Genomic DNA, 12,262 nt, shown 5'->3' on the forward strand with positions numbered 1-12,262 from the left:
AAAATTTCACTGAATGTTTATATAGCATTTTATATATACGATAAAATTTTTAAAATAATTGACTCTTTTTGAGCTGTTTACGGACATTGTAAGTTTTCAATTTTTTTAGTTTTTTTTTTCTATAAATATCAATAAAGTTTTATCTGTTGGGCCAAAAAGTGTATACATTTAATACAAAGCTCCTGATATATTGTTACAATATCAGTTGAAAAATATTAAAAATACATAGGCACAATTTTTTTTTATAAGCATTTAAAGATCAAATTTTGACAAAATTTATCAAATTTTAATTTGAAAAATTATTTTGTAGTTAAAAATTTATAAAATGTTCAATTTTTGTATCTAAGAATTAAAAATTTAAAACAAGATTCCACGTAAGTAATTAATTCTGTTACCAAAAAATCTAAAATATACATTTAAACGGTTTATTTTTATAGTCATTTAAAGTACAAATTTGGACGAAATTACATATTAAAAACCTAGGATAACTCTTTTAGTTATTTTGTTGTGATTGTATAATATTATTCGTGGGTACTTGAAACTTCTAAAGTATACTATCATATATCTATGATTTTACCACGGTTTTTTGTTGATGTATAACGCGTTATAACTTATAAGTACCTAATAGTTATTATGATATGATTAATTTGGAATTTATTATAGGTACCTATTATAGGTCAATTTTTTTTTAATACCATAGATAAGTATATATATGTCTAATACATAGACTGATATACCGTCTCCGCTCAGAATCGTTTTTCTTATACAGTGATATTATATCATTGAATTCAAATTTAATACTGTCCATTATACAGTGACCCACTTCTAACCTACTGTACAGCAGAGCGACATCCACTTACCCACCTTTTTTTTTGTTGATTTCAGAAAATTTCAAGCTGGCCATTGCATGATAAGTCCAAACTTTAAACTGTACCTAGTATTCATATCAAGAAAATCCTAAATTAACATTTTTTTTTCTATTTATCATAATATTATAATTTAAATAATTTTGTACCGAAATATTAATTATTAATTAATAATTATAATGCATTTTAACATCTAATATTTTAAGATCATATTTTAATGTCATTTTTAAGTTATTTAAGGTAATTTTTTTTTAGGTTTTTTGCCTTTTGGGTCATTAAAATCCTAGCCTTAGTAATAAGTATACTTAAATAAATACAAATAAGTAACCACTAGTAAGCTATAGTAACATATAGTATTTTTTGTAATTAATAATGTATAAACAATATGTTGACTAAGTATTTAACATTACAATTGATCTTATTTGTCATCATAGGTATTTGTGATATTATGAAATGGCATTTTACTTATTTCCCATATTTTATCATGTTTTTTAAAGATCATTACTAAATTTCTTTAATTTTTAACTTAGCTCTTTTTTACACGGAGTTATAACGAAGTGTTTTTTGTGTGATATCAGCTATTTTTTTATGAAAAAAGTCGCAGTTTTATTTGACGGGATATAATAATAATAATAATCCATATAGCATAATGCATCGTTTTCCTCCTGTTATTATATCTTCTTTCTATTTTAGTTTTTTTTTCTAAAACTATAATGTAAACTTATTTTCCACCACTAGGCCAGCGTTTTATACTTATAGACATATCGTTACATCTAACACATATTTGATTATTATGTTTAATAATTGATGTGTTATGGGCTTGAGACTTGAGTCATAGATGGACCAAGGTGGCAAATCATAGAATTAAGAGCATATGATTTGCCATCGACCTTAATTGTTAACACGAGTAATGAATTTATCACCAGATTTATTGTTTATTTTATTATTGAAATTGTTCCAAGTTTTCAGCATAATAATACACACCGTCACGCTGGATCACGAATTCACTAAACAGTAAACAATCACAGTCATTAGCAATACACGAATTAATGGTTGCCGGCGACCAGCATCCGATAGACCGCACCGACGCCTTCGCGATGAGAGTAGTGGAATGAATAAGCGGTGGATTGGAGGACATTTACGATATTTTCGTTCCGTACGCAAAATCGGTCTTAAAAGTCCTTGCACATTTTAACTTATAAGTTATAACTTACAAACCATCTCACAAATCTGGTAGTTCAGTGGTTTTTAACCTGTGCGTCGCGGCTCCCAGTGGTGTCGTTGGTTATTATCAAGTGAGTCGCGTTCGAAAACTAAATCTGCCTGCCACATTGTTGGAAGGCGGTCGAACTGCACATTCCACTTTGAAGCTGCCAATGAATCTTCTCACGGTTGACAAGCCTACGTGCACAACGACCAAGAATTCAGCGACAGCGAAATTGATGCGAGAATGCAAAATCATCATTTGGGATGGATGCACGATGGCACATAAACTAGCTTTGGAGGCAGTTGACCGAACGATGAAAGATTTACGAGGTGATTCGAGACGATTTGATGGGGCAATGATATTGCTCTCCGGAGATTTCCGTCCAACACTTCCCGTCATTCCGAAATCTACTGCTGCCGATGAAATTAATGCATGCCTGAAATCGTCGTTTTTGTGGTGGCATGTCAAGAAGTTGAAATTGACCACGAACATGAGAACTGCGTTGCAAAACGACCCATCGGCTGCTGAATTCTCGAGACAACTGCTGGCGTTTGGTAATGGACACATTCCGATTGATGTTTTGACTGAATTAATATCGTTTCCGGCAAATTTTTGTGAGTTCACATCGTCGAAGGAGGAACTCATTACAAAAGTGCTCCCAAGCATTGAGGTCAATTATAAAAATCTTGATTGGATGAGTGAACGGGCAATACTAGCAGCGAGGAATAAGGACGTCGATAGCTTGAATTTTACCATTCAGAGTAAAATTGCTGGAGAATTGCGTTCGTACAAATCCGTTGACAGCACGACAGACGAAAACGAAGCAGTCAACTATCCGACAGAATTTTTGAACTCGCTTGATGTGCCAGGAACTCCGCCGCATAATTTACAGGTGTAGGATTTATATTTTAGATTAATTTATATTTTTGTGCGTAATTACGGGTTTTCTGGTGATCTGCGTTATCGATCAATGTGAATCGACCGTCGCCCGTATCTAGACCGGTCGAGCGATATTTATATATTATTAATTAATTGTATTGTATTGTGTGTGTGTGTGTGTATGCCGATCGGCCAGATGACCTGCGTACAGATATATTGTTCTCTCAAGTAGTCAGTCTTGAGATACGTGTCGCGATGACCGTTTCTCTGTCAATAAAAATAAATGTAATAAAGGAAAGCATATTTTTGGTTAATTATTATGAATAGTCTACGTTTTATACGAACCCCTCTTACACAGGTAAAAGTGGGATCGATCATTATTATGTTGTGAAATCTAAATCCTCCTAAATTGTGCAATGGTACACGATTGTCCATCAAGAAACTGATGAACAATGTAATACAAACAACGATCATCAAGGGCAATTTGAAAGGAGAGGAAGTCCTTATCCCATGAATTCCGATCATTCCAACAGATATTCCATTTCAGTTTAAGCGGATTCAGTTTCCTGTTCGATTGGCTTTTGCGATGACAATCAATAAATCGCAAGAACAATCGTTGGAAGTCTGTTGGATCAATTTGGAATTTCCATGTTTTTCGCACGGGCAGCTGTACGTTGCCATTTCGCGTGTTGGCTAACCGTCTTCGTTGTTTATTTTTGCACCAGAAAACAAAACTAAAAACATTGTTTATCAAAATGCACTCAACTGATTTCTGTAACAATTCATTTACATTAAATTCTTGAATTTTATTATCACTCTAGAGTTTATTTGAAGGCGTTAAGTTCACCGGGTCCACTTAATTTAAAAAAAAACTTTTAGGCAAAACAACGTTATATATCTCCATTAAAAATATCTCCGTATATCTCACCATAGGTGGAATTAAATAAAAAGGACAAACTTGGTATAACTTTGATACTTTAGAGTTACATCATACACTAACGTACATACAGCACGGGGTCCGCAATCTACCACAGGTAGATTGCCTATTTGATAATGTACTGCATCTAAGACACTGGTTTTTCTTCGTCAATTTGAATAATCTAATAGTGTTTAAATTAAACTTGTTTATTATTTTTACAATTTTAAATAAATAATACATCAACACACAAATTGTTGATCATTTTGACGCTTCTACCATCATCCCATCCTGTCACCATCTCCTGTAAGTCGGGTGCACGCAACAGCCTTCTACCAACTGGAAACTCTCCTAATCAAACAGAAAAATCATAGTATTTAAAACTTTTAGAATGTTATAATAATAATATACCAGAAACTAGTGTTAACGTTACAGAAACCAAATTTGAGTCAATACAATAAGTCAGAATTGACTGAATGGATAAGCTATGCTTCATATTCACAGAGAAATCGATATTCAAACTTTAGAAGTACTGTCAGTATTAGGAAAAAACGACCAAGGCGACTCAACATTTCGTAACAATTTTTATGGTTAATGCCGTCTATTTTTGGGAACACAAATGTTTTATCAAACTTATCGGCCCAATAAAATGTGTTGTATGATTAGTGATTACACAATGTACAACTAATAGTATACAATTCTTGAAATCCATATAATATATAATTTATCAAATGCATTTCTATGGTGGTTCATGAGTGATTCTAAAAACTTTACACAATCTTGCTGATGTATGTCTGTGTACACTTGAAAATCATTTGTCAAATATAATGTAGTGATCTAGATGTAGTGTCTAGTACTATATTTTCATTGTTAAATTGTCGTAGTGTATTTTAAAATTGGTTCTAGTTGGTCATTACGGATTTTGGTTGCAAGCAACTCACAATGGAAAAGTATTTGTACAACTGAATTAGCAAAATACGTTGTCGTTATTTGAAAACCCCTTTTAAATAGTAGGGATTGGTGTAAGTTTTGAGTAGGTCATGCTAATACCTTCCTAATAGGGGCAGTTCAGTTTAAGTTAAGGCTGTACGGCAGTGGATTAAGGTAGGAATAATATTTATTTTATAACTTATTACTTATTACCTATTACTATCTTATCAGACGTGGTCAACCAAAAGTCATCTGGTGAACGATCGTCGACGCTGAGCTTCTTAACGAGAATCTGGTCGGCTCGCAGTCGTGATAGGCAATTAACGAATAGCGTAAGTTATACAAGATTTACCCGCATATTGTATACTATACAGGGTATCGCGTAGCTGGTGAATTTCAGAGTCACGATAGAATGAATTACGTCAACAACGATGACGGCATGGAAACTGAATCTGGTGCCTCGTGCTTTGGGATGGTTAGGTCTCCCAACCTCGGACGCGGGGGTACCAGATCGTTTACCACACCAGAAAACACACCAGTGATAGGTGTTGGACGAACCCTCCCCTTTCGACTCCACGGCGGGTGTCTGCGAAAATCATATCGAGGCGGGTCTGGCATTTATAAAATCCTCGCTGAAATCAGCTATGAATGAAGCAAGATTAGGGGGAGAGAAATTGGGGTCTAGCCGTCTCATGAAATTGCTGGAAGATATTTACGACGCCGTGGCTCCGATATTAACTAAGAATCCCAAATCACCACTTCTTCCCCCAATAAAGAAATTGAAAGACGTTTTGGTGACTGGACCTGTGGGCAGAAGCATTGGCAAGCCGTAGATGGTGGAAGTCGGAACCGATACCTTACTGACCCCTAATAATTGATGGGAGAGTGAGCAGGAGCTCCAGAAAAAAGAGTCGGAAAGACGTCGTTCGGCTAAGGAAGGTGCGCGTGGGCCGTCAGCGCTGGCAACTCACATATTGATACAGGAGCTGATCCAGCTATAGAAACAGACTGCAAAGGGTGGAGGGAAGTTTTTAGTAGGAGAACAGCTGCAGCACCCCTCAGTGTAACAATGGTGCGCTTACCTATCGCTCTGAGGACAGGGTTGAAGCCCAAGGCAAAGCCCTCGGTTTTAGTCAAGGTGACTGCTAGTTCTTCATACGCAGACACCATTCTCGAAGCCAGGCAAAACAGCGAGCTAAACCTAGTAGAGCTGGGAGCTCAGGTAACCAGCATGTGCAAAACCAGGGATGGGTATTTGCTGGCTGAGCTGGCCAAAGGTGCTAGATTTATACTAGCAGTTCAGAAGTTGTCGTCGACCATTGCTACCAGCCTGGGTGACAAAGTAGGAGGAGTCCACAGCTTGGTCAGTATGCTGTTGTTGAGATCGTTGACCTTGATACAGTGGCAACGGAGTGTGACCTTCTCTCAGCACTGCAGGTGGTTAGGGGCTAAGGACGATCAGACTGCCATCACCGAACGCAGGCGGTTCAGATCACTGGACTTTGGCCCACCCAGTCAATCAGTAAATTGCTACTGCTAGAATGACTAGAGCCTCTGCTTCTACTGTAACCCACATCCTGATTGGATGGACAATGTACCGCGTTCATCCAAGACGGCCAGAAACCGTAAAGTGTTTCCGATGTCACGAATTCGGTCACCAGAGTGGCAACTGCTCTGAGCCTGATCTGTCAGCAAACTACAGATGCTGAGGAGAACAAGGGCACGAGCTAAAGCTATGTACGGTAGACAAAGACCTATGCGTTGCATACGATAGAGTTGGCACAGTGCGATTTGAACATAAGCTACGCTCAGGTGCATGCAAAGTTAGGAAGGAACTCTCAAGACTTCAGTCGGGCGCATTCAGCAGGTTGCCAGTGGTAATGGAGCACGCACACTGCAATGATTCGCTGCTTGCAAATCAATCTCCACACTCACTGGGTTGCACAACAGCTACTTTCGTGAACTGTGTTTGACATGGATATCGGCCTCATTCTCATCGAGCACAACATATCACCGTGTAAACATCCGTGCTAGGCATCCATTTCGGATGGAAAGTGCTCAGTAGAACTGACTACCATTGCAGGCATTGTGGCGGAGGAGTCTTGCTCTAGCTTGCACTTCACCTGGCTTCGCTTAAAGGCGTCAGAGTATTCAGCTGTTACTGGAATCCTAATGGAGACTCAGAAGCAGCCCAACTGGAAACGTTTATGAGATTCCTGGATGGTCTTAACACGCTATATGCCATTAGGGAAGAGAGTATGAAACTCTTCTGGTTGCAGGTGATTTCAACGCTAAATCTACTACTGTGGCTCGAGCACAGATGACGGTAAAGGAGTACTTGAGACTTTTGTTGAAAGCCTTGGTCTCGTGACTAACAACGTTGGTAATCACCCTACATCTCAGAGAGGGGCGTCCACTTCGGTTATCGACGTAACTTTCTCCAGCCCTGGTCTATACAAAATTGTGGATTGGGAGGTTCTCGACGATTACTCGGGTAGCGATCACAATTACATCACATTCAACCTCATCCCCTACTCCCGAGCCCTCGACGATGCCACTTCCACGGGACAGGGCAACCATCTTCGATGTGCTTCACGGAAGCTTGACCATGCTGCATTCTCTCGCAAGTTGGATGAGGGACCACCACTATTTTATGAGTCTGTTTTGGTGGATGGAGCGGTGGAGGTTCTAAATGACTACCTGGTCATCGACTGTAATGCATGTATACCCAGAAGAGTCTATGGAGTCCATAAACGAATACCAGTTCACTGATGAAATCAGGAAATTGCAAAACTAAAAGCCGAATACATCAGGAGTAGGGGCATTTATCTTAGGGCGGTGAAGAGACATGGGCCGGATGGCAGCACAGATAAAAGAACTGCCTTCAAGGCAAGGTATCACGCGCCTTGATCTTCAAATCCCAAAAACTAAGTTGGGCCGTGCTTTGCTCACCAGTTGATAACAATCCGTGGGGTATGCTTTATAGCAGGGATGGGCAACTCAAAGTAACTAGCGGGCCACATTTAAGTACTTTAAAATCTAGCAGGCCGTAGTGCATAGAAGAAAGCAAAAAGCAAAACAAAAAAAAAGGTCTTTCAAATTTACTAACATTTATTTTTTACGCTTTTTAGCGGACATTTTTAAAACAATTACTACAAAACATGAAAATAATAGTATAATAAAATTATATGAAGTAATTTGAAAATATAGCGCGGGCCAGATAAAAAAGGTATGCGGGCCGCCAGTTGCCCATCCCTGCCTTATAGAATTGTTTCAGGAGGGCTGGGCATACAGCCTCCAGGTACAGCGGTTATAAGACGTCAAAAAGAAATCGTGGATCACCTTTTCCCCCTAGGCCAATCATTGGTTGGCAATGCGTGCCGTTAGGTGATCAAATAGATCACATCTACGCACTCGTTATCGCTGATTTTAATAACGTAAATCCTGACAATGAGTAAATCTCCACCGAGGATATTAGGATAGCAGTTTCCCGACTGTCTAGGTGTAAAGCGACGGGGCTGGATGGGATTCCTAACGAAATGCCTTCGCTGTTTGGGAATAAGTCTCCTGACATACTCGCTAAAATGTATAACCGGTGTTTATGAGAGTCAGTTTTGCTGGTTAGGTGGAAATGGACCAGACTTCTACTTCTGCACAAGGGACTGGACAAGCTAGTCACTAACCCGTCTAGCTTTCGGCCTCTTTGCATGTTAGAATCCGTGGATAAGGTGTCTGAGAGGATTCTCTTACTAAGGCTAAATAAGCACCTCGACAAGAAGAGCGGACTCAGTATCAACCAGTTTGGCTTCCGGAGAGGTTGCTCCACTGAGGACGCAATCAAAAAGGCTTTTGATTTAACCAATAGGGCCAATCATGGTCCCCCACAAAAGCAGGAACTATGCGTCTTGGTTGAACTCGGTTTACAAAATACCTCCAACTTCGATGGAGAGGAGTCCCACGTTACCTAATGAAAATGTTACTGTCGTACATGGAGAGACGTTGGACTTACCATAAGGATAGCTGAGGGGAGGAGCACCATTAGGCCGGTCACAGGTGTCGTCCCGCAGGGGTTGTCCTTGGGCCCACACTGTGTAACGTGTTCTGTGATGACTTCCTCAGTATGGACGTACCAGAAGGGGTTCAGCTGGTCGGGTTTGTAGATAACTTAGCCCTACTTGCAGCTGCACAGACATTGGATGCCTTAGATGGTGTGGTAAACCCCACACTAGAAACCATTGATGCGTGGATGGGAGACTTCAACTAGCATGACACAAGAATGAGGTCCTCGTGTTGACAAAGGAGTGGGCGTACCGAGATCCGGTGTTCTTAATAGGAAGACGCCCTAGACGTTTTTTTTTAAAGAAGGTGTGATATCTAGGACTTCATCTTGACTTAACCTTTAGTGATAATTTTAGGACCGTCTCGGGTTCTCAAGAAACTTGAGATAGGGAAAATGGGTCTCTCGGCCAGAAGATACTCGCTAATAGACTCCGCAATATTCGTGAGTGGGCGGCTGATACCTCCAGATTTGGTCATCCCACTCTCGCTTCTGGCGCGCTAGGTTGAGTGGTTGCTGCAGAGGGGGCGAGGGTCGCCGGACCTCCCGCTCGCCATGAGCACCCCGGGTGCCCCTGGGGGCGCAGTTGCAAACTATGGAGATGATCAGGGTCCAAAAACAGCCCACGCCTAGGTGTGAACCCTGGGCAGGCAGCTTAAATCCCAAGATGAGAGCATGAGGCTAGTGATCTCTGAAACCGCCGAACTTGATGCTCTGCAGGAGAGGCTAAGATGTGAGAATGCAAAGAGAGTGATTTGTAGGCTACAGACTCTCGTAAAGACCCACAAGTATAATAGAGAAGAGGTCACCAGAGCCTACAATGCACTGGCGAAGAAAGTCAAGGAGGACGATACAGTCAAGGTTACAAGCGTGGTGGTAAGGACTCAGCCTCCCGACTCGAACGAGAGCATCCTGGCAGGAATATGGGCAATTAGCTCCAAGCTTGTGGAACAAGGAGAGAAAATAGGGGCAATCAATGCCAAGCTCGACAGTGGTGGTGAAAACGGTGTACCAACAGACCACCAAGCCCAAACCTCTAGGTGGACTGACGTAGTTGGAAGGAAGACAAAGTCCCGGTCAAGACAGCTGACAACCCCTCGGCAGCGAAGCTAAAACTGGCGGATGGGAAGAGACGTGGCGCGAAGACACGGCCTGCGGCGATTGTAGTCGACGTCAACAACCAGGAAGACTTTCCGGCGTTGGTAAAGAAAATCAGAGATCGCGTTAACTCAGAAGTAATCGGGGAAAACGTGGTGGGGATGAGGAAGACAAAGTCCAGCCAGCTCTTGATCGAAATTAAGGGCGATACAGGTGGTTAGAGCAGAGGTTTCTAAGACCATCGGGGACGGAATTGAGGTGCGATCCCTGGAGTAAAGGATGATGAGATCAGGGACTCGAGTCTCTGTGGTCCAGCGACACACATCTTCAGTGGTCTGAAAACACAATACATTGGTCCTAAGAACAGTCCTGGATTCAGGTGTTCCTGAGTGGTGCACGCCTGCAACTGGTCCCCAAACACCGTCTACACACTGTACTAGAAGGTAGTATTAGGCAACAAGAGGGTACTGTCATAGTCGCAGGGGATTTCAATGCGAAGTCACCTTCTTGGGGAGACCACATCGAGGAACCCAAAGGGCGCGCACTAGTCAATATGGCAGCTAGTCTGAGCCTTACTTTGTGCAACACTGGAGACAAACCAACCTTCTCCAGAGTTTATGCTGGAGGGATATCCAGGTCACACATCGACAAACTTTTGTCGACGATAGGAGCAGTCACCTGGTGTGAGACTGGAAAACGCTGGAGGAATATAGCGCATTGCTACACAGATATATTACATTTAGCGTAACGGGGACATCCCACAGAGCGCCTCCCCTCCGAAATAAAGTGGTCGCGGAGGAGATACGACAGCACCAAACTATTGAGGTTTATCGGATCGGTTGACCTCGTAACCGACAAAGATGCGCAGTTCGCCACGAGTTTGCTGGACCAGTACCTCCAAGAGGCATGCGACAGCTGCATGCCAAAGGGAAGGTACTGGGGAGGCAAGAAGCCAGCCTACCGGTGGACGCAGGATATAGCCAAGCTGCGAGAGGAATACAAAAAAGCTAGACGCGTATACAAGAGGGGGCACTTCCGACCAATCGAAGACTAAGAGCAAATTAGGGAAGACTTCAGGAGGGCAAGCAAAGAACTAAAGATAGCTATCTGTATGTGATTTATTGTGTGTGATAAATGTTATTTATCAATAAACGATGGCAGCAGAGGAGTAGTATTGTACAAGCAGACTCTTCGCCTGTCGGTTCAAAACGGAAAAAAATAAAAATAAAGTACCTATGTGGTATATGAGATACAAACTAATAAGTGGCACCTTGGCTTTTATGCACTCTCAGCACCAAAGCTTCAACAATTGGTAACTATATTCTTGTTATTTTGCGGGTTTACGTGTAATTTTGGTTACAGCACTGATTTGAAGCGAACGTTTTAATTTTCTACCAATTTTCTGTCCGTAGATTCCTTTGTATGTATGTAGATATACTTATAATATAATAAGCTGAACTCATGTACTCCGTTGCTCGTAAAAAATTGCAACTCTTAAAAAAATTATGATTGTTCAACTCCTTTTGGATATAACTCGCTGCAGTAAGTGTAACTCAGCCACCCTGGTAGGCAATGTTCAATAATTTGATTTGATGCTAGCTTGTATCTAATCTACCCAAATAACCAATGGAAACCAATAATAAATAAATACTAATTTCTACTATAGACTGTAACCAATGGCAACTATTCATAAAATAAATAAAAATACAATTTCCATCGTGAACATCAACCTAACCCCTGCTTGAGCACCTTTTTAAAATGTGAATTTCGGCAAATCCTTTCTTATTATAATAATGATAATTATTATTTTAATATATATAGATATACAATTTACACGTTTATTTTAATTAATCGATAACTCAAATGTTAATTAACTTAGACAAATGCTATGACAATACGAACCTTCTCCGTGATATACCCGGAGTTTATATAACGAAGTTTCTTTTCCAACAAATATTATAAGTAGATTACAAATACATTTTAGTGGAATCATTCAAAATAAAAGTAAACATCAATAAGTATATTTATTTAAGTGAATGTGAAATATAAATGAAAACGAAAATTATTATTATAACTATTTAATTACTATTATATTAATAATATTCAATAATCTAAATCACAGGCCTGTGATAACTGAAATATGATACGTATGTTTTTGATGTAATTTTTTCCAAATATATTGAAAATGCTGCATAGATAGTGGTGTCATCTCTCGTTGTAGATTCTGCTGGATTGTTTATCATATGTAAATTGAATGTGTCCATTAAGAAAGTTTTAAAAGTTTCCAATTTTATATTATTAAAATTGAT

The 12,262-nt window shown here is 40.0% G+C and overlaps 1 protein-coding gene across 1 annotated transcript; it reads left to right on the plus strand.

The window, feature by feature from the left end:
- Positions 1–2,242: 2,242 nt before the first annotated feature.
- On the plus strand, positions 2,243–3,404 carry LOC115033164. The gene is made up of 2 exons (XM_029485264.1): positions 2,243–2,965; positions 3,311–3,404. The coding sequence occupies exons 1-2, from the start codon at positions 2,243–2,245 to the stop codon at positions 3,341–3,343; spliced, it is 756 nt and encodes a 251-aa protein (XP_029341124.1). The 3' UTR covers positions 3,344–3,404.
- The last annotated feature ends 8,858 nt before the right edge of the window (positions 3,405–12,262 follow it).

This window comes from Acyrthosiphon pisum, chromosome X (assembly GCF_005508785.2).
Source record: "Acyrthosiphon pisum isolate AL4f chromosome X, pea_aphid_22Mar2018_4r6ur, whole genome shotgun sequence".
Taxonomy (NCBI): Eukaryota; Metazoa; Arthropoda; class Insecta; order Hemiptera; family Aphididae; genus Acyrthosiphon; species Acyrthosiphon pisum.

Excerpts from the sequence above, each read along its gene's own strand:
- LOC115033164 (XM_029485264.1), top strand. The coding sequence starts at position 2,243 with ATGAATCTTCTCACGGTTGACAAGCCTACGTGCACAACGACCAAGAAT. Across the intron at positions 2,966-3,310 it reads CTCCGCCGCATAATTTACAG|GTAAAAGTGGGATCGATCAT; the intron begins GTGTAGGATTTA and ends CCTCTTACACAG.